Genomic DNA, 26,810 nt, shown 5'->3' with positions numbered 1-26,810 from the left:
CTGCCCCTCCCCTCTCACTCTCAAAAAGAAATACACATTAAAAAAAATTTAATGAAAAAAAGAGTAATAAAAGGCGGCCTTTAAATAAATTTAAAAACACAATAAAGAGAAATGAAGTGTTGAGTTGGGCTTGGCGGTCACCTCCACTCAGTTTCTTCTCCTTCCCTTCCCCACCCCAGCCTCCCATGGAACGGAGAAACCATTCGAGCCTGGCCGAGTTCGTGTTCCTTGGTTTCCCCAAAGTGGGACATGCCAGGGGCTGGCTTTTTGCCCTGTTGCTGTTGGCATATCTGTTCACTTTCTGCGGCAACTTGCTCACCTTCTTGGCCATACGACTGAACGCAGCCCTGCACACACCCATGTACCACTTTGTCAGTATACTCTCCTTATTGGAACTGTGGTATACAGCCACCACCATCCCCAACATGCTAGCCAATCTTCTCCGTGAGAAGAAGACCATTTCTTTTGCCGGATGCCTCCTTCAGACCTACTTCTTCCATTCTCTAGGGGCCTCTGAATGCTACCTTCTTACAGCCATGGCCTATGACCGATACCTGGCCATCTGCCGGCCCCTCCACTACCCTGCAGTTATGACCCCGACACTCTGTGGCAAGTTGGCTGCTGGTTGTTGGACTTGTGGCTTCCTGTGTCCCATTTCTTTTTTTTTTTTTAATTTTTTTTTTTTTTTTTCAACGTTTATTTATTTTTGGGACAGAGAGAGACAGAGCATGAACGGGGGAGGGGCAGAGAGAGAGGGAGACACAGAATCGGAAACAGGCTCCAGGCTCTGAGCCATCAGCCCAGAGCCCGACGCGGGGCTCGAACTCACCGACCGCGAGATCGTGACCTGGCTGAAGTCGGACGCTTAACCGACTGCGCCACCCAGGCGCCCCTCCTGTGTCCCATTTCTGAAGTCATCCTGGTCTCCCAGCTCCCCTTTTGTGGCTATAATGAAATTCAACACATCTTCTGTGACTTTCCACCTCTGCTGAGCCTGGCCTGCAAGGACACATCCACGAATGTCCTTGTGGACTTTGCTATCAATGCCTTTATCATCCTTATCACCTTCCTCTTTATTATGGTTTCTTATGGAAGAATCATCAGTGCTGTACTGAAGATAAAAACAGCCGAAGGAAGAAAGAAGGCCTTCTCTACCTGTGCCTCACATCTCACTGTGGTTCTCATCTTTTTTGGGAGTATCATTTTCATGTATGTGCGCCTAAAGAAGAGCTATTCCCTGACCCTTGACCGCACACTTGCTGTAGTCTACTCTGTACTAACACCACTCGTCAACCCAATTATCTACAGTCTTCGTAACAAGGAACTCATTAAGGCCATCAAGAGGACCATCTGCCAGAAGTCAGCAAGGGCTCACCATTGACTCTCTACCAAGGTCCTTCTTCCATTTTAGGGTTGGCCTCAGAAACGTTCTATGTACCTTGGTCCTGGCCTTGAATAATCTTCCCATTATCGCACATGCTATGGATCCCATCTCCTCTTGCCTTCTCAAAGTATGTTTTTCTTTTATTTACTACGTCTTTATGTTTTCCATTTTTCACTTGATCAGTGCTTTCAGCATTTAAGAATACTTTAGAATCTTCCTTCTTAGAAACAAGCACCCATATTTCCCTGGGCACACATTCCCAGCCAGCTACAGGTCTATTTCTTATGCTCTCATTTCCAATTAAACTTCTCAACGTGATTAATGACACAGTCTACCTCCTCGTCTTCACTCCCTACACATTTTGCAACCCACTGCCATCTGGCTTTGGCTCAGAGCTTTCAAAAAATATTTTGTCAAGCTCATTAATGACCTCCATGCTGCCTTATCTGTTAGACTTGTCTTTCCTCTTATATATTTTTATTTATTTATTTTAAATTTCAATCCAAATTAGTTAGCATATAGTGTGATAATGATTTCAGGAATAGAATTTAGTGACTCATCACTTACATATAACACCCAATGCTCATCCCAACAAGGGCTGGCCCATTTAACCCATCCCACCACCCAACGCTCCTCCAGCAACCCTTGGTTTGTTCTCTGTATTTAGGAGTCTCTTGTGGTTTGTCTCCCTCTCTGTTATCTTGCTTTTGCTTCCCTTCCCCTATGTTCATCTGTTTTGTCTCATAAATTCCATATATAAGTGAAATCGTATGATATTCATCTTTCTTGAGCTCTTGATATACATGACCAGTTCTTTTTTAAAAAGTTGGTCTCTTCGCTTTGATTGCATCATTATCTCTTGATTTTCTCCTTCTTCACTGAATCCATTTTTCTGTCTTTTTTTGTCCTATCTTACTTGATGCTTGAGGTATCCTTATGGCTTTCAATTTCATACCTATGCCAGAACTCTTTGAATTCTTCAAATGCATTAAGACTTGAATGGATCCGAGAATTCGCACCGATTTCCCACCAGACCTTCATTTGGTTCAATCCTTCTCATTGTGTGAGTTTCTGCTCAAATGTCACTTTCAAGTGACATTAACTTCTAGAGGACTTCTTGAACGCCCACCTAATGTATGTCACTCATTTTTTTCTCTTTTGAATTATGTTTGCTTTCTTCAAAATGTGTTCTACAACTTATATATGTATATGTAGATAGATAGGTATAGATATTGGTATTATATAGATATTATATGTCATTCTTTCCTACAAGTCCATAAACTGCATTTGGTCTGAAATCATGTCAGTTTTGTTACTCACTGTATGTCCAGAATTTAACGAGTGTTTAAACGTGCTGAGTATCAATAAAAATGCCAAGAATGAAAAATGTAATCAATCTTACCTACTCCTATCACTCACACATTTTGATCCCTACTTTGATCACTGCTGGAACCCACTCTTTTCTAGAATGCTTGGATCCACACCAGTTGAACTCACCCGTGTTTCCTACACAACCAGCCTCAACTTGTCCGTAACCATGTAACACTTTGCCATTTAACACTTTTTGGCTAATAACTGACAACTAACCCTTCTTAACCACTAACTGTGTGCTGCTCTCAGTGATTTTTCTGGATCTCTATTTCTTTATTCACAAACGGTGGTGGGTAAGTAAGCCAGCGTTAGGTGACTTTCCCTGCTAACATGATACAGTTCTAAGACCCCATTTAACCCTTTACTTTCTTAGATGTTCTTTGGGGGGCCTGGAATTCCAAGGCTAGTAATTTATCATAAACATAAGAGTTTTTTTCTGAGTCACAAATTTCCCAGAATCTTTTAAGATTCCTCATACATTTATTACATTTTCTAGGTGTTCAAACAATTACCTCAAATATAAGACCTTTCTTAGCCATGCAGATTAATTGAACATTGAAACTATTTTTCTTATGTATAGCATATGGATATGAAGTTATAAAAATTCTCTCTCTCTCTCTCTCTCTCTCTCTCTATATATATATATATATATATATAGTATGCAAACATATAAACACACATATATATGTAACTTTCAAAACTCCTTGGAACAAAGAGGGAAGAAATCATGATCCTCATTTATAGATGAGACTGCTTTAGTATTTCTTTGCCTATATTTTAATGCCTCACCTTTCTTATTTCTGTATCCATTTTTCTCTCTGTATTATTGTGTATTGCAACTATTACTTCTCTATATGGTCCTTAGATATGTATAGGGAGCGGGAAGCTTTCACTCTATCCCTTCCTACTTCCTACTTCTGAGAAAGCCATCATCTTCCTTTCTCATCCAGCTCCTCCACGCTTACGTTAAATATAGCAGAACCAAAATTTCCATGGAAAACAGAAAGCAAAGCATTCAGAAATGATAGACGAGAACATTCTCCTTTCTTCTGGCCTGATTCCTAGTTTGTTTTAACCCACTCTGATTTTTTTTTTTTTTGTTCTGCTACACTCGAGTAAGTTATGACCCACGTGCAGCTACTGTTTTTGGAACCACAACCCTTGTATTACATGGAATCTACAACTTGGCAAAGAAATGAAAACGTGCAAGCTAGATGGTAGACCACCGATATTCAAAGGCATTGAAATTTACATGCAGAGAACCGTGCAGGACATAAGTGTGCCACGCCGTGAACTTCCACAGGTTAATAAACTTTTATGTAAGGGACATTCAGAACAGAACTTTGGAGACATCTCCAAAATTTCCCCCATGCTCCTTCACATCTGACACAACTCCTCTCCTAACCCAGGACATCTAACCCGACATCTAACACTGAAGGTGGATTTTACATTTCTGGTATTTTATAGAAATTGGTTCAGATCATTTCCAGCCTTTTGTTTCTGCTTCCTTTCACTTAGCATCATGTTTACGCGATTCACCTCTACTGTCTTATTTTGCTGTAAGTGCTTTTACTTTCTCGGCTGCTATAGAATACACCGCAATTTGATGCTAGTTATTTGCCTTACGCTTTTTCTTGTGCTCTTACGTTTCTTTGTGTGGTTTGAAATTTCTATCTAGTATTGTTTTCCTTCTGCGTGAAGAGTTTTCTTTACTATTTCGTGTAATGCATGCCTACGGACAGTAATTTCTTTCGCTCTTTTCCTGAAAATGTCTTTATTTCACCTCTTTAAAAATGTTTATTTTCTTTATTGTGCTATAGCCTACATGCCATACAGTTCACCTATTAAACTGTGCAACTCAGTGATTTTTAGTGTATTTTCAGACTTGTGCAACAATCATAGCAATCTAATTGTAGAATATTTGCCTCACCCTATCCTCCCCCGGCCCCCTACCCCAGGCATTTGCCTATTCTGGCCATTTCATAGCAATGGAATCATATGATATGTGTTCTTCTTTCAATCAGCTTCTGTCACTTAGCGTAATGTTTTCAGAGTTCATCCATGCTGTAACATAGATTTTAATCCAGCCACATCGATACTTAAGTTAAATGCTAACATACATTTAATGCTAAATAATCTTCCGTTGTGTGGATATACCATATTCTATTTGTCCATCCATCATTTGATGGGCATTTAGATCATTCCCACTTTTTGACTATTGTGGACAGTGCTTCTGTGTACGAGTTCTACTTCCGTTCTCTTGGGTAGACGTGCCTAGAAGTGGAATGACAGGGTCATACGGTGGCGGCAGGTTTAAATTTTTGAGAAACCGTTCAACTGCTTTCCAAGGTGACAGCGCCATTTTACATTCTCACAGCGGTACCGAGGGTCCTAATTTTTATATCCTCACCCCCACTTGTTACTGTCTGTCTTTTGCTCATGGTCATCTCAGTGAGTGTCATATGAGGCAAGTTGTGGCCTCTCCCTACGAAATACAGGAAATCAAACCCTCCGTTGGGCAGCCAATGCCACATAAATAGCCGGAAGAACAACTGAGATTTAAATCCAATATTCCGAAGCAAGGCTCTTTTCCGGGCAAGGTAACAGGAGAGTAGAGGGGTGGCTCCCGTGTGCAAGCGAAGATAAAGCCACTGCAGGTAGGAACAAAGGGCAGGACCAAGGGTCTGCTTCGAGTGTTGTGTCCTCAGCCCATCCCTGCCCTCACTCAGGGTCCAAGAAGCCAGTCATATTTTAGAAAGACCCTGCTATGATTGGAAGGTATGTGCTTTCTCGCAGGTCCCACAAGAGAAAGAGGTTCTCACAGGACCCTGTTTGCCGCCCAAACCCCCACCCCAATGACTGTATTGTGTCGAAGAAAATCATCTCCCTGAGAGATGTTCTATCTCAAGCCGGGCGGGTAGTTCCTATTACTGAGGTGAACTCACAGGTGATGAAGGACCACTGGTTAGTGAACTTCCTGTGTCTCAGTTCCCTCCCTGAGAGAGCACTTTGAAAACCCCAGGTGGGCTGCTCTGAATGCCCAGGGGCTTCTGTCTCTATGAGGACCTATCAAGGACACGGTCACGAGAGAGGAGTCCCTCATGCTGGGACGGACTCCCACGGGCCCCATCAAAGTGCTTCACTCCCTTCCAGCCCCAAGAGTGTCCCATGTGACCATAAATGAGAGGGGAAGAAGTGAGCAGAGAGCTTTCTCCCAGCTCCAGACTCTGAGCCATGACTGGACTGCCCATGGCAAGACATGTAGAGTGCTCCCCACCATTGGGCTCTGGGTAAGGATGCTGTCGCTCAGGCACATTTGTCCCCAGGTCCTTTTCTGGTTGGGGCACTGGGAAGAAACTGAGGGAATTCAGAAATAAGGAGAAGTATAGGATAATTAGGGTCCACAGACATCATTCAGAACATGAAACCTATTTAAAATAAAACATACACAGATATTCTGCCTTCCTAATGCTATCATACAGTCTGTGTGCAGAATGAGCAAGTAGGGCTCTTTTAAAACTAGTATGATCCTGCGCAAGCCATCTCCCTTGTCTGGGTCCCAGTTTCCTCTCTTGCGCCATGAAGACACAGAATGAGATCATCTAAAATGGAATCCCCTCCTGACCCAGCGCTTTGGCCCTATGCCTAAATAATTAGATACTTTGGAGAATGCAATGGTGAGAACTAGAGCATAGAATGAAAAAGATTTGTTCTAAAGGCATTTTGGAGTAAGAGGAACACAGTATGTTTGAAAAGGACCCGCATAAGATAACTGCTAAGATTACATGAGATGCACGTGTTAGGTTTCATGAGAGATCTAATTCCAATATCAGGAGACCGAAGGGAGAAGACGAGTAGTTGTGAGCTAAGGGTCTGGACAAATCACCTTGGCTGCCATCGATTCTTTCATTTCCCCCCACAACTGAGACATCGGTCACTGTGCCAAATCCTCCGGGAGGTGGGGCGTAAAGTGAGACATCTTTAATTTCAAAATCCTCACAGAAAGTTGCTTTGGAATAAAATAATGAATGGAAAACACTGCAGCATTTGACAGGGTATAGTTGGAGGCAAAGTGAGGAAGGACTACTGGGAATTCAGCAGGGGAGATTGGTGGGGGAGACTGGTGTTCACCGTAGACGCTCAAGGAAAGACAGTGGTGGACTTGAACCCCCAAATGGTTAGATGTCTACAGACTGACTCGGGAAGAAGTGTGGTCTTGGGGGGATGCATTGCAAACAAAAAGATTAAAACGAAGTACAGGGACCCATTTGGCAAATGGTGAAATTTCTATGATGATGGTGAAAACAGTGTCTAAAGCACGAATCTGGACCAGAACGACAGGGATTTTCCGTAAGCAGAACTACGGATAACGGGTGGATCTCAGACTTCAGGTCACTGGAAGGACTCAGTTTACAGACTGAAGTTCTTTGACAACAGACAGAATTGTCTTATGGGGCAAGAAACTTCATCCTCCTTATTATTCTTTTTTTGTGGTAGTGTTAAAAGATCTTTTATTTTTATGAATTGATGGGAATGTATGATACAGTTAAGATATTTTTCATGATCCACAATTTCTGACAACTGATGAATGGATAAAGAAATTGTGGTTGATATATACAATGGAATACTACTTGGCAGTGAAAAAGAATGAAATCTGGCCTTTTGTAGCAACATGGATGGAACTGGAGAGTGTGATGCTAAGTGAAGTAAGTCAGACAGAGAAAAACAGATACCATATGTTTTCACTCTTATGTGGATCCTGAGAAACTTAACAGAAGACCATGGGGGAGGGGAAGGAAAAAAAAAAAAGAGAGGGAGGGAGCCAAACCATAAGAGACTCTTAAAAACTGAGAATAAACTGAGGGTTGATGGCAGGTGGAGGGAAGGGAAACTGGGTGATGGGCACTGAGGAGGGCACCCGTTGGGATGACCACTGGGTGTTGCATGGAAACCAATTTGACAATAAATTTCATATTTAAAAAAGATATTTTTCGGGGCGCCTGGGTGGCGCAGTCGGTTAAGCGTCCGACTTCAGCCAGGTCACGATCTCGCACTCCGTGAGTTCGAGCCCCGCGTCAGGCTCTGGGCTGATGGCTCAGAGCCTGGAGCCTGTTTCCGATTCTGTGTCTCCCTCTCTCTCTGCCCCTCCCCCGTTCATGCTCTGTCTCTCTCTGTCCCAAAAATAAATAAACGTTGAAAAAAAAAATTTAAAAAAAAAAAAAAAGATATTTTTCATGATCCAATGAAACCCAAGATTATGGGAGCTCCAAAGAGAATTGGTATTTCCTCAAGTTTCTTCCAACACTGACTCAATATCTCTCAGTTTTGGAAACTGAATTAAAACAGTAATTAGAAATATTAAAAGAAAATTAAATAATAATTTAAAAAAGACAATGTAAGGGGAAACCATCAGGTTTTTTTTGTTTTGTTTTGTGTGTGTGTGTGTGTGTGTGTGTGTGTGTGTGTGTGTGTGTGTTTGCTATATTGGGTGGGGTGTGAGGGAGAGAGATGAGTAGCCAGAATCTCTGTGAATTGTGACCTGCGGAGTTAAGCAGGTGTGGGGAACTAGTCTCAGGGAGAAATAATGCTTGACCTGGTTACGCTGACTTTGATTTCCCAGGTGGAGTATCCAGGGAGTGAATGTCAGCAGGACATAAGTGAGCAGAGAAACAAGGTCCTTTATCTCTAGGGGATACGTTCCAAGACCCCGAGTGATGCCTGAAACAACAAATAGTCCTAAATCCTATATATGCTATGTTTTTTCCAATACATACATACCTATGATAAAGTTTAATTTATAAATAGAATTAAATTTGTAAGTAACAAACAATAAGAGTTACCAACAACAGTAATAAAACAATTATGACAATATACGGTAATAACAGTGATGTGCATGTGCCTTTTCTCTCTCTCAAAATATCTTACCATACTGTACTCACCCTTCTTGTGATGATGTGAGATGACAAAATGCCTAGGTGATGAGATGGAGGAGGTGAATGATGTAGGCGTTGTGACACAGCATTAGTCTACTGGTGGCCTTCTGATGATAGGTCAGAAGGAGGACCGTCTGCTTTCAGACGGCAGTTGACCACAGGTAACTGAAACTGTGGAAAGGCAAACCGTGGATAAGGGGGACTACTCTGTAGCTTGAGACTGTCTTTGGAGTCATGTGGAAACCTTACCCTCTGAGGAAGGAAAGGGCAAGACGTTGCCTTCCATTATTCAACCTTGAGGCCAGCCCCCATATATCTGGAAGTTTAGCTAAGGTCACTAAACAATTCATCTTGAGTGTGGTTGGGAGGCCAGAGATGGAGCAGAAACTTTATATTTATACTTGGAAGGGAAGGAATGTAAAAAGCCTAGAATAAATATGATCTGAGTTGGATAGGAATGTTGGGATAATGTTTTATAGGAGGCACATCTGCACCTAAGATTTGAAGGAGGTAAAGGCAGAATTGGATAATGGGCAGGTATGGATTTGAAGCAAAGAAAACTAAGGCAAAGGGGAAATCTCTAATATTAAGATGGTTATTAGGGCTTTGCTGAAGCAAGATCACTCAGAAGGATCCTGCCCGGAAATGGTCTTCTGACATCTTAGTAGAGAAACATCCTATCTTTGGAATGAGAAAGTTTTGGCACAAGAAGACGGCATGTTGCCTGGGTTTAGAAGACGGTGCAGCCAGGAGCAAGCAGGGTAAATAACGTAAGTTTGGATGGGATGAGAGGGAGAAGTGAAAAGCAGCTTGGAGAACAGAGGAGGAGACTGGATGCGTTTGTAACACTTTGCCTTTGAGCAAGTGTTCCTTTCTGCCTAGAATACCTTTCTTGCATTTTTTTCCACCTGGCAGTTCTGACCCTTTACTTCAAATAAAAGTGATGTCTTCTGATGTGCCTTGGTGGCTCTGTTGCTTGGGCATCCAACTCTTAATTTTGGCTCAGCTCGTGATCTCATGGTTGATGAGATTGAGCCCTGCATCAGCATGGAGCCTGTTTAAGTTTCTCTCTCCCCTCCCCACCTCAATAAATAAATAAACTTAAAAAAATGATGTCTTCTGTGAGGTAGTCCTGATCTCCACTTCCAGCCCAGGGCTCATTCATGGCTCCTCCTGCATATGCAAATAAACAGTTAGCCACCTTACCCAATTTGCTTATTCATGTAACAAATATTTCTTGATTCATTCATTATCGTGGTCCAGACCCAACTGTAGGCACCTGAGATTCATCAGTGAGCAAAACAGAAAATCTCCCTTCCCTGGTGGAGCTTGTGTTGTCATAGGGGAGAGAAACCACAGATAGTTGAGATGACAAGTAAGCTCATTTGTATCGTTAGGACACGTAAGTACCGTGGAAAGGATTCAATGGGGAGTACAGAAAGGTGGTGCTAGGACAGGACCTGGGCGTGGGGAAGGAGGCAGACTCCAGTTCTATTTAGGGCAGCTCAGGCAGGGCTGCTGGGGAGGCCAGATCTGTACCAAGGCTTGGAACAAATGAAAAAGCTACCCAAGGGGAGATTTGGCAGAAAATGGCTCGAGGAAGAGAAAGCTACAACAAAGACTATAAGCCGTCAGGTCGCTGAAGAGGTTTGAGCAGGGAAGGCAGGGCCTGACTTGAAATGGAAAGGACAGTTGTGGCTGCAGTGTCGAGGAAGGCTACAGATGGACCAACACAAGTAGGATCTGTTAGGAGACCGTTACAGTGATGGAGGTGAGCGAGGTCATGGCTCGAACCCAGTGAAAACTAGCTCCTGGATTTGGCAGAAATACAGAAGCAACGACAACTGTGAGAATTTGGGTCCATGAGCTGCAAGACTGTGACGGTCCATGGGGGAGAGGCGAGGCCTAGTAGGGGAGACCGTGTTGGCTGGGGAGTTTATTTAGAAAGCTGTCTAAACATCTGTGGTGCTTTCAGTCATGACATTGGATGGCATCGACCAAGGAGTGAGTTTACAGAGAAAGGAAAAAAGGAGAATTGACACTGACCACTGTGAATTAGGAAGGTAGGTCAGGGAGAAAGAACTAGCAAAGGAGGTAAGGAGGGACCAGTCAAGGAGGAAGAAGCTGAATGATGGCACTCTGATAGGAAGATGTAGCCCTGAGAACCAATGAGGCGAGTGTGTCAAAGGGCAGGACAGGGACCTCTGTCAAGGCTGGAGGATAGCCTGGGCAAGCTAAGGAATGGGAACTGGATGTGGTAAATGTGATATAACTCGTGTGTGTGAAGAGGGGTGGTCTGATGGAGAGGTAGGTGGTGAAGGTCTGACTGGAAAGGTTTAAGAGAAAACCAACCATTAGGAATGAGAGTGGAGGCAGCTCTTTGTGTGTGGGGGGTGTTGTTGCAGGAACAGGGGAGGAAACGGACCAGTGGCTCTGGGATAAGTGAGTCAAGAGAAGGAATTTGGGGGGCTTGTCTTTTACTTGTTTAACAAGTGACAACAGGAGCACGTTTCTGTGATGATGGAGTGTTCCAATACAGAGCTGGTTGGCAATGAGTGGCCTTCTCTATTTTCTCTAGTAGGATATTAGTTGCCTAGCTTCACTTACTGTTTTAGCTCCCGTTCTAGGAACAATACCTCCAATACAGAAAATGTTCAATAAATTTTTGTCACATGGACCTCTCAGTAAAAGTTAAATATTTGCCATCTAAAAAGCAGTAAACCAGAAGAACACATTCCAGCTTGGTGGAGGAGGAAAGCGGAAGGAAGGACCAACAAAGTGGCCACAGCTGGGAATAGAAATGCAAAGACATAGATTTGCCTCCTTGTTTTCTGTGGCTCTTATATTAACTCAAACCCCCTTGCCTTGACTGAGATTCACCCCCGAGTCCGAGACAGGTGAAACCCTGACCTACCTGCTCCTGGAGGATGCTGCCAGACCCGAGTCTCCATGAGGAAATGAGAGGGAGCCGAGGGTGAAAGGGCTGATGCTTTGGTATCCAGAAAGTTGAGGAAGAAAATAAACTGAAATTACAAATCAAAATATATAACTGAAATGATGTAATCTTGGTCCAATATACTACCAATATTTTATCAGTATAAATGACAAGGAATATAGGTAGATAATAAGATAAACCTTGGATGAGGAATACTGAAGTATCCAAAACCCGTATAGTTTCCATTAAGCAAGATAACCGGGTTACACAATGGATTATGGAGGCCAAAAAATGGGCTATGACACCAGAGACGGACTTAGAGTCTGATTATAAGAGCAGATACTCTGAAGGAAGCTGCTGCCAATGGTAAGGGCTAGAAAGGGATCCAAACTCTGGCCTCTTAACGTATTTGCTGGGAGGTGGCAGAGGGGAGATAAAGTCCTTTGACGGATCTTGTTCTTAAGATTTCTGTGGTTCAACTTTCTTCCTCATCCCTCCATGCCCCACAGTCTAGGAATATGAATGGTGAGCCATGGATGCTGGGAATTGGAGCCAGGTAACAGAGTTCATCATCTTGGGCTTCCCCCATCTCCAGGGTATCCAGGCTTACCTCTTCGTCTTGTTACTTCTAATTTATCTCACCACCGTACTGGGAAACCTGCTGGTATTCCTAGTGGTCTGCCTGGACTCCCAGCTCCACACACCCATGTACCACTTTGTCAGCATCCTCTCCCTGCTGGAGCTTGGCTACACGGCTGCCACCGTCCCCAAGATGCTGTCGAACCTGCTCAGGGAGGAGAAGACCATTTCTTTCTCCGGATGCCTCCTGCAAATCTACTTCTTTCACTCTCTTGGGGCCACTGAGTGCTATCTCCTCACAGCTATGGCTTATGACAGGTATTTAGCCATCTGCCGGCCCCTCCACTACTCCACCCTCATGACACCAGCACGCTGCGCCAAGATCGCCGTTGGCTGTTGGCTGGGAGGTCTGGCTGGGCCGGTGGCTGAGATTTCCCTGGTGTCCCGTCTCCCTTTCTGTGGCCCCAATCGCATTCAGCACATCTTTTGTGATTTCCCGCCCGTGCTGAGCTTGGCTTGTACCGACACATCTATCAACGTCCTAGTGGACTTTGCTATCAACTCCTGCAAGATCCTGGCCACCTTCCTGTTGATCCTCAGCTCCTATGTCCAGATCGTCCGCACGGTGCTCAGGATTCCTTCAGTTGCAGGCAAGACCAAGGCCTTCTCCACCTGTGCCTCCCACCTGACCGTGGTTCTCATCTTCTACGGGAGCATCCTCTTTATGTATGTGCGGCTGAAGAGTAGCTACTCACTGGACTATGACCGCGCCCTGGCTGTGATCTACTCGGTGCTCACACCTTTCCTCAACCCCTTCGTCTATAGCTTGCGCAACAAGGATATTAAGGAGGCCGTGAGGAGGCAGTTGAAGAGGTCAGGGATACTTATTGACGTGAAGGTGGGGAAGGCAGGCCAAGGGAGAAGATGAGGTACGGTGACCCAGGGGGTCGCCAGTCACCGCAGATGAGAAGTCAAGCATTGAGTGCCTTTCTACGTGGGATACAGAACTGCGGCAAGTGTTGCCTGGATCTCAGCGTCTACATAACCGCCACACTGGAGCCACACGCGGCCAGAGACCAGAAATTGGAATGTGGTTTTCAAATCTCAGATGTTTGTATACCATACATGGAATTTTGTCACATCTGGGCCTTACCTACTATACGTCAATATACAGTAAATTTGATAAATATTTAATGTAAATACATTTACTCGTATTCTAAACAATAATATTGAATAATATTGAGATACATTTTAGAACAAAAAATAACTGTTTTTTTTTCATGTACCATTTACACTTAAATGGTATTGCATGTATACCATTTGTTTGTGTATTGAAATGGAAAACACCGGTATAGTAGAGGACAGCGTGTTTTTGACTGTATACGTGCGGGTTTAAATCCTAATTCATTCAGTTACTTTGATGACATGATCTTCAGTGAGGAACTCAAACTCTCTGAGTCTTAATTTCACCATTTGTTAAAACTATTTTTTGAAGGTTATTTTGCGAGTTAGTGATAAGGTCTGTATACCACAGGTAAAGTGTCTGGGATACAACTGATAATATATATATATATATATATATATATATATATATATGGACACCTGAATGGCTCAGTTGGTTGAGAGTCCAACTTTGGCTCAGGTCATGATCTCACAGATTGTGAGTTCAAGCCCCACATCAGGTTTGCTGCTGTCAGGGCAGAGCCTGCTTTGGATCCTCTCTCCCCCTCTCTCTGCCCCTTCCCCACTCATGCTCTCTCTCTTTCAAAAAGAATATATATATATACATGTATGTATATGTATATATGTGTGTATACATATAAATGTGTGTGTGTGTGTGTGTGTGCGTGCGCGCGCGTGTGTGTATCTGCCCCAAACCTCTCATCATTACTCTGAGCCTTAGAACAATACCCAGGAAAATGTCATTAAGCAAAAGTACTTCCCAGATACTTTTCCCCAAAGGACAGGAATCAGGGAGCCAGAGGTCTACTTGAGAAGTCAGCTAGCTGACTGCACTTGGGTTCTGCCTGGTTGTGCATGTCAGTCTTGGTGGCCTTGACATCCATTCACAGGGAGAGTGTAGGAGTCTAACCACTAGCAAGAAATACAATTACTTTTTACATTGGACATCTTCTTTATTCTGTTTCAAGCTACTTATGTCCTTAAACATATGAGAATATGTGAAAAATAATCCTATAGCTTAACGTATGACATATATGGTGATTGAATTATTAGCTGGTGTTAGAGGTTATCATGCATCTGAATGTCTACTGTGAATATAAAGTCAAGTATTGACTATTAGAAAGCTTGCAGTTTTATAGAACTTTCTATGAAAATCCCAAAGTTGATATTCGTACTATCTGAAAGGTACCCATCCAACCACCCATCTTTTCCATTCAGCTCTTTATTTAGCTCTGACTACATACATCACGTGTCTGTTAAGGCCACAGAAGGATGAACAAAACAGATACTGTCCAGTTCCTGCACTTAGGCTGGTTGGAAAGAGTTGAGAATATAAATATTAAAATTACAATTGATTTATACTTAGTTACTGTTAGTTAATTAAAATTGTGGTAATTAGTGATAAATACCCCTACACGCTCTTCTCAAGGAGGTTACAATGAAGATGCAAACTGAGAGATAGACCCGAATCAGCCATTGCATCAAAGCAATGATTGTATCTGTATTGAGACCCAGGTGGAGGGAACACCTTGCCGACCCTACAGAGAAAATCAGTCAGAGATTCTGATTAAGAAAACAAATCTTCAGCCTCCCGGCTTGGTGCCTCTAGTGGTTAAAAGGTCCAGGATAGGACAGGAAAAGGAGAAATGATGAAAGTGACAGTTGAACGAGTTGATAACTGGGTTCTGGGTCTGGAAACAAGCAGACGGTGGCAGCCCCAGGACGTTGGCACCCGAGGACTTGTAGGGGCAGTTGTGAAAGGGGGTCTCACCTTCAAGAAAGTGAAGGACAACTCATAGAATAGGAAAAATTACTTGCAAACCATGTGTCTGATAAGGGACTTGTTTCTAGCATGTATGAAGCACTCTTGCAGCTCAATAACAAAAAGGCAAATAACACAATTGAAAAATGAACAAAGGGTTTGAGTAGCAGTACCCTCACACATGGCTTGTGGGAACAGAAAGTGACATAAGCACTTTGGAAAACAGCCTGGGATTTCCTCCAAAGATGAAACAGAGAGTTGTCACAGGACCCAGCAATTCCAATCATGGGTGTATATCCAAAAGAAACGACAATATATGTCCACACAGAAATTTATACATGAATATTTACGGCAGTATTATTTCTAGTGGCCAAAACAAAAAGACCATCCAGATGTCTATCGACGGAGAAGTGAATGAACTAAACGTGTGCATATCTAAACAACGGAATATCTTCATACATAACAAACAATGAAGTCTCCATACACACTGCGGCCTGGAGGAATCTTGCGAGTTTTATTCTACGTGAAAGAATCCAGACACAACAAAGGCCGCATACTCTGTGATATCATTCACGTAAAATACCCAGAATAGAGAAATCTAGAAAACCCCAACTAGATTAGTGGCAGAAATGTGTGCTGGGGGGCAACTGGCCAGGGAGCGGTGATAGTTAGAAAATACAGTTTCTTTCTGAGGTGTTTAAACCTTCCTGAAGTTTATCGTAGTGATGGTTTTGCAACATCTGTGAATATGTTAAAAAGCCATTCAATTTTACACCAAAATGAGTGAGTTGTCTGGTTTGTAAATTGTATCTCAATAAACCTGTTTTAAAAAATGGGGCTGAAGTTAAGCTCACCTGATGAATATTTGCTTTAAAACCGACTGAGGTGCACTGTTTGGAGTTTTCTGGGATGCTCTGGGCTTAACAGGTGAATGAACACAGTGTCACCAGAACACAGCCAACCTGTCCAGCAGCTTGTTGACAGGATGGACTTCATTCTAGATGTCTCCACAGGGCAGAAGCCTTTAAACATGATCTTTAGACTTAGGGAGACAGACAGAGAGAGAGAGATGACCTGTGGAAAGGGGAAGGGGTAGAGGGTGAGTGAACACGAGAGAACTATTCTAAATTAAAAGAGACAACAACCAAAGTAACGTGAATCTTGGTTCAAATAAACCAAACGTGAAAGGACGTTTATGGGGCAGGTGAAGACACTTGACTATGGACTAGATATCAGGTGATACTGAGAAATTGTTGAATTTTTAGAATGAGGCAATGGTACTGTGATTAGTGAAGAAAATGTGTTTAGGGGGAAATGTAAACATCTTCGGAATTTATTTTATTTTTTAAATTTTATTTTTTATTTTTTAAAATTTACATCCAAATTAGCATATAGTGAAACAATGATTTCAGGAGTAGATTCCTTAATGCCCCTGACCCATTTAGCCCACCCCCCCTCCCACAACCTCTCCAGCAACACTGTTTGTTCTTCATATTCAAGAGTCTCTTCTGTTTTGTCCCCCTCCCTGTTTTTATATTATTTTTGTTTCCCTTCCCTTATGTCCATCTATTTCGTCTCTTAAAGTCCTCATATGAGTGAAGTCATATGATTTTTGTCTTTCTCAAATTTCACTTAGCATAATACCCTCCAGTTCCATCCATGTAGTTGCAAATGGCAAGATTTCATTCTTTTTGATTGCCGAGTAATACTCCATTGTGTGTGTGTGTGTGTGTGTGTGTGTGTGTGTGTGTGTGTGTGTGTATGTATCACATCTCCTTTATGCATTCATCCATCCATGGACATTTGGGCTCTTTCCATCCTTTGGCTATTGTCGATAGGGCTGCTATAAACATGGGGGTGCGTGTGTCCCTTCGAAACAGCACACCTGTATCCCATGGATAAATGCCTAGCAGTGCAATTGCTGGGTCGTAGGAAAGTTCTACTTTTAGTTTTTTGAGGAACCTCCATACTGTTTTCCAGAGTGGCTGCACCAGCTTGCATTTCCACCAGCAGTGCAAAGGAGATCTTTCTCCGCATCCTCGCCAACATCTGTTGTTGCCTGAGTTGTTAATGTTAGCCATTCTGACAGGTGTAAGGTGGTATCTGTTTGTGGTTTTGATTTGTGTTTCCCTGATGATGAGTGATGTTGAGCATTTTTTCATGTGTCGGTTGGCCGTCTGGATGTCTTCCTTGGAGAAGTGTCTATTCATGTCTTTCACCCGTTTCTTCACTGGATTATTTGTTTTTTTGGGTGTTGAGTTTGATAAGTTCTTTATAGATTTTGGCTACTAACCCTTTATCTGATATGTCATTTGCAAGTATATTCTCCCATTCTGTCGGTTGCCTTTTAGTTTTGCTGATTGCTTCCTTCGCTGTGCAGAAGCTTTTTATCTTGATGAGGTCCCAGTAGTTCATTTTTGCTTTTGTTTCCCTTGCCTCCAGAGATGTGTTGAGTAAGAAGTTGCTGCGGCCGAAGTCAGAGAGGTTTTTGCCTGCTTTCTCCTCTAGTATTTTGATGGCTTCCTGTCTTACATTGAGGTCTTTCATCCATTTTGAGTTTATTTCTGTGACTGGTGTAAGAAAGTGGTCCAGGTTCATTCTTCTGCATGTCGCTGTCCTGTTTTCCCAGCACCACTTGCTGAAGAGACTGTCTTTATTCCATTGGATATTCTTTCCTGCTTTGTCAAAGATTATTTGGCCATACGTTTGTGGGTGCATTTCTGGGTTCTCTATTCTGTTCCATTGATCTGAGTGTCTGTTCTTGTGCCAGTACCATACTGTCTTGATGATTACAGCTTTGCAGTATAGCTTGAAGTCTGGGATTGTGATGTCTCCTGCTTTGGTTTTCTTTTTCAAGATTGCTTTGGCTATTCAGGGTCTTTTCTGGTTCCATACAAATTTTAGGATTATTTGTTCTAGCTCTGTGAAGAATGCTGGTATTACTTCGATAGGGATTGCTTTGAATATGTAGATTGCTTTGGGTAGTATTGACATTTTAACAATATTTGTTCTTCCTATCCAGAAGCATGGACTCTTTTTCCATTTTTTTGTGTCTTCTTCAATTTCTTTCATAAGCTGTCTATAGTTTTCAGCGCATAGATTTGTCACCTCTTTGGTTAGATTTATTCCTAGGTATTTTATGGTTTTTTGTGCAACTGTACATGGGATCGATTCTTTGATTTCTCTTTCTGTTGCTTCATTGTTGGTGTATAGGAATGCAACCGACTTCTGTGCATTGATTTTATATCCTGCAACTTTGCTGAATTCATGAGTCAATTCTAGCAGTTTTTTGGTGGAATCTTTTGGGTTTTCCATATAGAGTATCATGTCATCTGCGAAGAGTGAAAGTTTGACTTCCTCCTGGCTGATTTGGATGCCTTTTATTTCTTTGTGTTGTCTGATTGCAGAGGCTAAGACTTCCAATACTATGTTGAATAACATTGGCAAGAGTTATTCATCCCTGTCTTGCTCCTGACCTTGGGGTGAAAGCTCTCAGTTTTTCTCCGTTGTAGATGGTATTAGCGTTGGGTTGTTCATATATGGCTTTTATGATCTCGAGGTATGCTCCTTCTTTCCCTACTTTCTTGAGGGTTTTTATCAACACAGGATCTGTATTTTGTCAAATGCTTTCTCTGCATCTATCGAGAGGATCATATGGTTCTTGTCCTTTCTTTTATTGATGTGATGAATCATGTTAATTGTTTTGCAGATATTGAACGAGCCCTCCATCCCAGGTATAAATCCCACTTGGTCGTGGTGAATAATTTTTTTAATGTATTGTTGGATCCAGTTGGCTAATATCTTGTTGAGGATTTTTTTTTTAATTTTTTTTTCAACGTTTATTTATTTTTGGGACAGAGAGAGACAGAGCATGAACGGGGGAGGGGCAGAGAGAGAGGGAGACACAGAATCGGAAACAGGCTCCAGGCTCTGAGCCATCAGCCCAGAGCCCGACGCGGGGCTCGAACTCACGGACCACGAGATCGTGACCTGGCTGAAGTCGGACGCTTAACCGACTGCGCCACCCAGGCGCCCCTGAGGATTTTTGCATCCATGTCCATCAGGGAAACTGGTCTATGGTTCTTTTTAGTGGGGTCTCTGTCTGGTTTTGGAATCAAGGTAATGCTGGCTTCAAGAAAGAGTTTGGAAGTTTTCCTTCCATTTCTATTTTTTGGAGCAGCTTCAAGAGAATAGGTGTTAAATGTTCCTTAAATGTTTGGTAGAATTCCCCTGGAAAGCCATCTGGCCCTGGACTCTTGCCTCCCCTGGAATTTATTTTAAAATATTTTTAAAAAGGGGCGCCTGGGTGGCTCAGTCAGTTAAGCGGCCAGCTCTTGAATGTGGCTCAGGTCATCATCTTGTGGTTCGTGGGGTTAAGCCCTGCGTTGGGCTCTGCACTGACAGCTTAGAGCCTGCTTAGGATTCTCTGTCTCCCTCTCTCTCTGCCCCTCCCACTCATGTGTGCTTTCTCTCTCTCAAAATAAAGAAATAAACACTGGTGCACCTGTTGGCTCAGTCGGTTAAGCGTCTGACTTCAGCTCAGGTCATGATCTTGCAGTTTGTGAGTTCGAGGCCCGCTTTGGGCTCTGTGCTGACAGATCTCAGAGCCTGGAGCCTGCTTTGGATTATGTGTCTCCCTCGCTCTCTGCCTCTCCCCTGCTCACGGTCTGTCTCTCAATAATAAATAAACGTTAAAAAAATAAAAATTAAAAAAGAAATAAAAATTTAAAAATATAATAAAATAAATTATTAAAAAAATAGACGAAGTGGAAATGACAAAATATTTTGTATGATTAAACTTTGAAATCTATGGGTTTAATATTTTCTACACTTTCATGAATGTTTACAAATATTGCATAATAAAACTTTAAAAAACAAAGAAATAGAATAAACATTAAAAGAAGACTATCCGTGTTTTCAAACTAGCAGAGAAAAAAGTTTGTAGGGAAAAATATAGAAAATTTTATCCATCCAGTTAGCAAAGGAAAGGAAGAAAAACAAATTGGAAATGAATGAAAAAAACAGGAAACACAAGTATTTTGGGAGAAACACTTTCAAGACTATTTAAATCACAAAACATGTAAATGGCTAAGTGTACTTATTATAATACAAAGTCTCTCATAAGAGGTCTTTTTAATTTAGCTATTTGCTGCTTATAAGAGATCTGTCTAAACATACAGACATGCAAAGTATGGAAAGAAAGAGAAAATGTTTGGCGTAGCAGTATAATAACAAATAAAATAGAATCTATGAGAAAGAAGTATTAGCAGCAATATAGAGAGAAACTCTAAAATATTATAAGGAAAATTTCATTCCAGACATAACATTCTTACCTGGTTGCATTTAACAACATAGCTTCGAAGCATGTAAAAAGCTGACAAAAATAGGGGAAGACACTAACACTTGCTGACATTTCTCTGAAAGAATTAAAAATAATTGTGTCAAGCAAATAATAAGTGAGGATATGGAAAAATCAAACTTACACTTAAATATGCATATTATATCATATAAATATATACCACATTATATGTAATTAAGCTTTAGTTGCATATTACATAAATTTCATACATAAAAATAATATACAAGTTATATACATGTTACATATAAAGTTATATACATATATATATATGTTCCATGTGTATGTGTGTATATAAATAAATCGATAGCTAGATCATGTATATTAAACTTAAAGAGGAAACACATACATATGAAGTATTTATCAAGTTCATGCAACTCACAAAGAAATTCTCTGTTGATGGGGCACCTGGGTGGCTCAGTCAGTTAAGCGGCCGACTTCGGCTCAGGTCCTGATCTCGCGGTCTGTGAGCTCGAGCCCCGCGTCGGGCTCTGTGCTGACTGCTCGGAGCCTGGAGCCTGTTTCAGATTCTGTGTCTCCCTCTCTCTCTCTGACCCTCCCCCGTTCATGCTCTGTCTCTCCCTGTCTCAAAAATAAATAAACGTTAAAAAGAAATTCTCTGTTGAAATATAGATGCCTTAATGACTACTTTCTCCGAACATATGATTTTAGGTGGACAAGGGGGAGAGGAAGAGACTATTTAAGGGAGAGAAAAACAACAAAATAACTGTTTCCATGATTATCTTACTTTTCAGTTTACCCAACATGGGAGTTGATTAGTCCAAAGATATAAGACACATGGAAGGCAGTCTAGTGTAGCAAAACAAACAATTAAAAACATTTATTTTTAAAAAGGAAAAATATACATGAATGGAGGGATATCACTGGTTAAACTGACCCAAACCAAGGGTTTGCAAGGCCAGCACATGTGTCTCAGACAGGCTTGCTGCTTTGTTTCCTGGTGTTTTCAGTCCCTGTTTGAGGGGAGGAAATTTCAACTGGGATGAGAATCTCCTGTCCTAGACCCAGAGGAGCAGTGTTTCAGCCCATGCCCCGAGAACGTCTGACTCTTGTGTGAAGGGATTTAGTTATAAGACTGATCATTTTCCAGTTCCAAAATAAAAAGAACCATGGCTTATGAGAGATAATAAATTTCCAACGCGGGGAAGCATCACACATCCTAAACAGGACTCTGTCATCCGCACGTGCCAGGTGCTCTTTTGTTCTGTGCCAAAAATCATACAGCCATTGTAATTCTGGGCCCTGTGACACCTACTTTGTGAAATAGAGGTGATCCAGCCTCTGCTACCGAGATCCCGGAAAGCAAAAAGGAAAGACTGCATGTCATCCCCTGGAGTGATACAACACGAGGGCCCTGGAAGTGATTTTCCGCTCAGGACGATAGTAAGAGTAACAAAAGCATTAAATAATAAGCAATATTTGACGAATATTATAGCCACTGTGCTCAGCATTTTATACACCTCATGGCCTTTGATCTTTAAAGTCCTCAAAGCTCCTAAATGATAGATAGGGACACCGAGGCTCAGGACACCTTTGTTAGCTCTCCAAGTTGTACCGTTGGAAAAAGTACAAAAGCCAGATTCATGTTTAGACAGTATGACCTCAGAGCCCTCCGTCTTGGTGACCACCTTCAATTCAGTCCAGTAAGGAGGGGTTATCTGATAACTACCTAACTTGGTAGCAGACTGTCTTGACAGAGTGTTCAAATGGAGCCTAGATTACCTTTTTCTCAGATATGCTGAGGAGGAGTTCCTGCTCCTCTATCCAGAGATAGCTGGATGTCTCCCAAGGCAGCTTCAAGTTCAGAACAAGTGGGGAAAATAGATATTCTCTAAAACTGATGAACTTAAGCAAAAAGCAAGACTGTAATTATGCGTAAGAGACGCTCCCGTACTGGACCGGGGCTGGGACTAGGAAGCGGTCAAGGAAACAAAGCAATTGAGAACATGGAATTATTAGCTTAGCCTGGATCCTTTGGCTCCTGCCTCCCCACAGATGATAGACCCTCCCTCCCGTATTTCTTCTCCTTTTGCTGCCTTGGGCAGATGTGGGGACCGTCTGTCATCACCATCAAGGCTCTTCTCTTTGTTGCCTTTGCCCTTACATCTACCTCTTACATCTACCTTTGCATCCATCTGGCTGTCCTTTCAGCCAGCCCGGCATGTCGATCAGTGGGTCCACAAGTCAAGAACAAAGTTCGGCTAGCAGACAGGCAGTCGGCAGAACCCTGTGCTGAAGTGTGGTGTTCAGAAGGAAATCTTCTCCTTGTGGTCTGTGGGCCTTTCATCCAAACATCTTGTTTGTGTGGGGCAGACAGGAAACCACAGAAAAGCAGAAAGACAGAAAGCGACTCATGTCAAAACCAGGGCTCACAGTGGTCCTGAAACCAGTGGTAGCAACAGCAGCGTGAGGAATCTTTCTCGAACATTCCAGCAAGTTGGAGTAACGTGGAGAAATAGGGAACAACAGTGGCAGAAACAGAATCACTCCCGAGCCTTGATCGCAAAGGTTGGGATGTTCTTGTGAAAAGAAAAGAATCAAGGCACAGAGCCAAGAGAGGAAAGGACCAAAAAGGGTGCGCATTCAAAGAGAGTTGGAACACAAATAGCACATTTCGGAAGGTCTGAAGGAAATAAAATACAATGGCTGGGAGCAATGAAGGCACAGGGACCACCGCATCTCATGCCAAGGAAGCTGGCAAATTGGATGGCTGGTGGCATTCTTAGTAAGAGCAGCTAATGGATTATTAGGCTCTGAGGCCTCCAAGGCCAAGCTGCCGGTGTGATGGTCACTAAGTGAATCCACTGCCCCCGACACAGTCCCTGACATAGAATTGCCAGGCAAATAGTTGTTAAGAAATCAATCTTGAAATCTGGAGAAGCAAACCCTCTAGCACGTCCTGTATACTAATGAGTGATCACACTGCCTCACCGAAAGGCCACATTTCCTCCGGATTTCTTCCTGGGTTTAGCGATCTGTCTTGGGAGGCAAGCTGTATGAAAGGGACCCAGAGCACGGCGATTGGCCCTTGCCGCGGGCGCTCGAGTCATTGGGTTTCTGTCCTGATTTCCTCATCATTAACCCGGGGCACCCAGACCAGTTACTGAAATTCTGTGCTTCACTTTTCTCCTTTGGAAAACTCAGGGTTGATACTGCTTCTACAGGATTGTCGTGAGGATAAAAGGGACAGTACATGTAAGGTACTTACCGCAAGCTCAGATGTTATTAAAACACGTTAGCTCTTCTAAATACTAAAGGGCCCCAGGGCTGGAGGTGATCTTAGCGATCATCTCATGCAGCTGCTTTCAACCCCAACCCGCCCTCAGAATTTTTGGGTCAGCTCTTCAGAAATGCAGATGCATGGGCTTCACTTTCAGATTTGCTAAATCCTAAGTTCCAATGATCCATTGGTTTGGGAAACCGCTGATCTGATCCAACCAAAGGCTTTACAGACGCAGTACTGTTTAGTGGCAGAATAAGGTGTAAAATCTGGTCTGAACGATAGTGTTTCTGGGAGGCCACTGTGACCAGAGTGAGGGCTGGATGCTCATGGAGAGCAGAGTCAATGACTCCTATGACTCATCAGAGACTTGTAGGTTTTCTGAAACTTTGGGGGAAAGTAATTTCATTTCTTGAACACCAAATGGATCAAACGGATCCAAACCAAGCATTTACTAGGGACGTAGCACAAAGTAGAGCCCTGAGGTCAAGACCCGCTCTGTCACTAAGTACCTATGTGACGTCAGGCAAGTCAGTAAATTTCTCTAGGCTTCCGTTCCAACATGTAAATAATGGTGATTTTTGACCTAATTGCTTTAGGACATTTTAAATTTAAAGAGGATTCATACATGTGAAGGTATTTCAAATGGGAAATTGCTAGAGAAGTAGACTATTGCCACAATTCATTTAAAAAAAAATTTAACATTTATTTGTTCCTGAGGGACAGAGAGAGTCAGAGCATGAGCAGCAGAGGGGCAGGGAGAGAGGGAGACACAGAATCCGAAGCAGGCTCCAGCTCTGAGCTGTCAGCACAGAGCCCGATGAGGGGCTCGAACCTGAGATCATGACCTGAGCTGAAGTCGATGCTTAACCCACTGAGCCACCCAGGGGTCCCACCCCTATTCATTTTTATGTCACTCCAACGAGCCTCGAATTCCATCGTGGCTGGTGTATGAGATCAGTGCACGGATGTCGAATCGAGTTTGTGGGTTAAATAAGCTGAAAATGGAGACGATTTTAGTGTCGGGAAATGGTTTATCAATGTGGGGTGCTGAGCATCAGGGGGATTCACGAATGGAGAGAGGGCTGGGGGCGAGTTGATGGTGGCAATTTTCAGAACCACGGTGTCTTTCATGTCTCTTCTGTCCTGCTGTCTGGCCTCATCTGCATGTGGGGCCACAGAGGACAAGGCCAGGAGCCCAGCTGGAGGGGCGAAGAGGAAGCTGGCCTGTGCTGTGCTGCCGCAGAGTCTATTTGGGCTGCCTCGGAGACCACAAACATGGCAGGCGCACGGATGCGAACGGGCTGTGACATCGCCACCAATGCCCTGGACACAGCAGTTTTCTGTTCTTGTTTGTAATAACAGAGTGAGTAGTTGTGCCAATAGAAACAGAGCAAACTCACGAACAAGTCAAGATCTATCTATCAGCCTCTAGATCTATCCCCAACCCCGCTAGCCCTCCTCCGACGGCAGAAAAGCCTTCCAAGAGCATCTTTCTGAGGCTGTAGATAACGGGGTTCGGGAAGGGGGCAAGGATGACAAAAGTGATAGCAATTGCTGTGTCCCAAAATACGGAGTAGGTGGCTGAGGATCGCAGGTACATGACAGCGACACTGCCGAGAAACAGCAAGAACACAGCCAGGTGGGCGGTGCAGGTAGAAAAGGCCTTGCAGCGGCCCTCGGCCCAGGGCATCCCCAGAATCACCAAGACGATCCGGATGTAGGATAGGGCGATGGCCAGGAAGGAGGCCACAATCTCCCCTGCATGGATGGCGTCCACAATGACCGCCGGGGACGTGTCCGTGCAGGCCAAGCTCAGCACGGGCGTAAAGTCGCAGAATATCTGCCGGATCTGGTTGGAGCCCCAGAAAGGCAGGGTGGCAATCCACACGATCTTGGGAAGCACAAGGAGGAAGCCACAGACGCAGGACCCAGCGGCCAGCTGGGTGCACAGCCTGGGAGTCATGATGGTCGCGTACCGGAGAGGCCTGCAGATGGCGACGTACCTGTGAATGGCCATGGCCGTCAGGACGCAGCCTTCTGTATGCCCAGGGAGTGGAAGAAATACATCTGTAGGAGGCAGCCAGCCACAGAGATGGTCTTGTGCTCACTGATCAGGCTGGAGAGCATCTTGGGGATGGTGGTCGTGGTGTACCAGATCTCCAGGAAAGAGAGGACGCTGATGAAGAACTACATGGGGGTGTGCAGGGCCCTGTCCAGCCGGAGGACGATGAATATCATTAGGTTCCCAGTTACGATAAATCCGTAGGTGAGAAGCAGAAGAACGAAGAAGAGGACGCCACCTTCAGGCAGATGTGGGAACACAGAGAAGAGGAACTCAGTCACCGTAGTCAAATTCCCACCGGTCACCAACTCCGTCATCTGCCAGGGGAAGAAAAGAGACAGAGAAACTCCTGAAATTGGCGTGGCGATCACACACCGGAAACAGCTCCGCTCCTTTCCGTGATCAAGTTACCTAAGTTGACTCTGGGACCCTAGACAGGATAGTTAGAAATATCTCTCAGCTGTAGAGATCTCTAACCTGCTAGAAATATCTGTAATCTTGGCTTTGGGACCCCTCAGTGCATCTTTTAAAAAATTTTTTGCAACGTTTCTTTATTTTTGAGGGAGAGATGGACAAAGCGCGAGTCGGGGAGGGGCAGAGAGAGGGAGACACGGAATCCGAAGCAGGTTCCAGGCTCCGAGCTGTCAGCACAGAGCCCGACGCGGGGCTCAAACTCACGAACCGCGAGATCATGACCTGAGCCGGAGTCGGACGCTCAACCAATTGAGCCACCGAGGTGCCCCTCAATACATCTTTTGTGAACATCTTCAGCGGATGCAAAGAAAACACAAAGCGACACACAAATGAATTCTCCAGAAATACTTGCTGGGGGCTCACTTTTTTAATTCCTTGGTTCTCCCCCTCACTCTCTGCCTCTCTGTGTTTAACTTTAAAATGTGTACCTTTCTTTCCAACTATTCTCCACTCCTGTTCTTCACAGTGAGTTTTAAAAAAAAAATACAGAGACACTGTCAGGAGCCCTTGTCTCAATAATTCATCACG

At 43.4% G+C, this 26,810-nt stretch overlaps 3 protein-coding genes across 3 annotated transcripts; 2 read left to right on the top strand and 1 right to left on the bottom strand.

Annotated features, from left to right (window-relative positions):
- The first annotated feature begins 70 nt into the window (after positions 1 to 70).
- OR6N2 (olfactory receptor family 6 subfamily N member 2) lies at positions 71 to 2,236 on the top strand. The gene is made up of 2 exons (XM_086693491.1): positions 71 to 642; positions 894 to 2,236. Exons 1-2 carry the CDS (start codon positions 186 to 188, stop codon positions 1,379 to 1,381), a joined length of 945 nt encoding a protein of 314 aa, XP_086549617.1. The 5' UTR covers positions 71 to 185; the 3' UTR covers positions 1,382 to 2,236.
- Positions 2,237 to 12,070: 9,834 nt separating this feature from the next.
- Positions 12,071 to 13,274, top strand: OR6N1 (olfactory receptor family 6 subfamily N member 1). Its single transcript, XM_025915270.2, has one exon. The coding sequence runs from the start codon at positions 12,156 to 12,158 to the stop codon at positions 13,128 to 13,130; it is 975 nt and encodes a 324-aa protein (XP_025771055.1). The 5' UTR covers positions 12,071 to 12,155; the 3' UTR covers positions 13,131 to 13,274.
- An 11,893-nt stretch (positions 13,275 to 25,167) lies between these two features.
- On the bottom strand, positions 25,168 to 26,125 carry OR6K6 (olfactory receptor family 6 subfamily K member 6). Its single transcript, XM_025915143.2, is given in 3 exon segments — positions 25,168 to 25,241; positions 25,244 to 25,789; positions 25,792 to 26,125. Coding segments are annotated over 3 exon segments (954 nt in total).
- Positions 26,126 to 26,810: the final 685 nt, after the last annotated feature.

Source organism: Puma concolor, chromosome E4 (assembly GCF_028749965.1).
Source record: "Puma concolor isolate L17-30 chromosome E4, mPumCon1.1.hap2, whole genome shotgun sequence".
NCBI lineage: Eukaryota > Metazoa > Chordata > Mammalia > Carnivora > Felidae > Puma > Puma concolor.
This window is presented reverse-complemented; position numbering and strand designations above follow the sequence as displayed.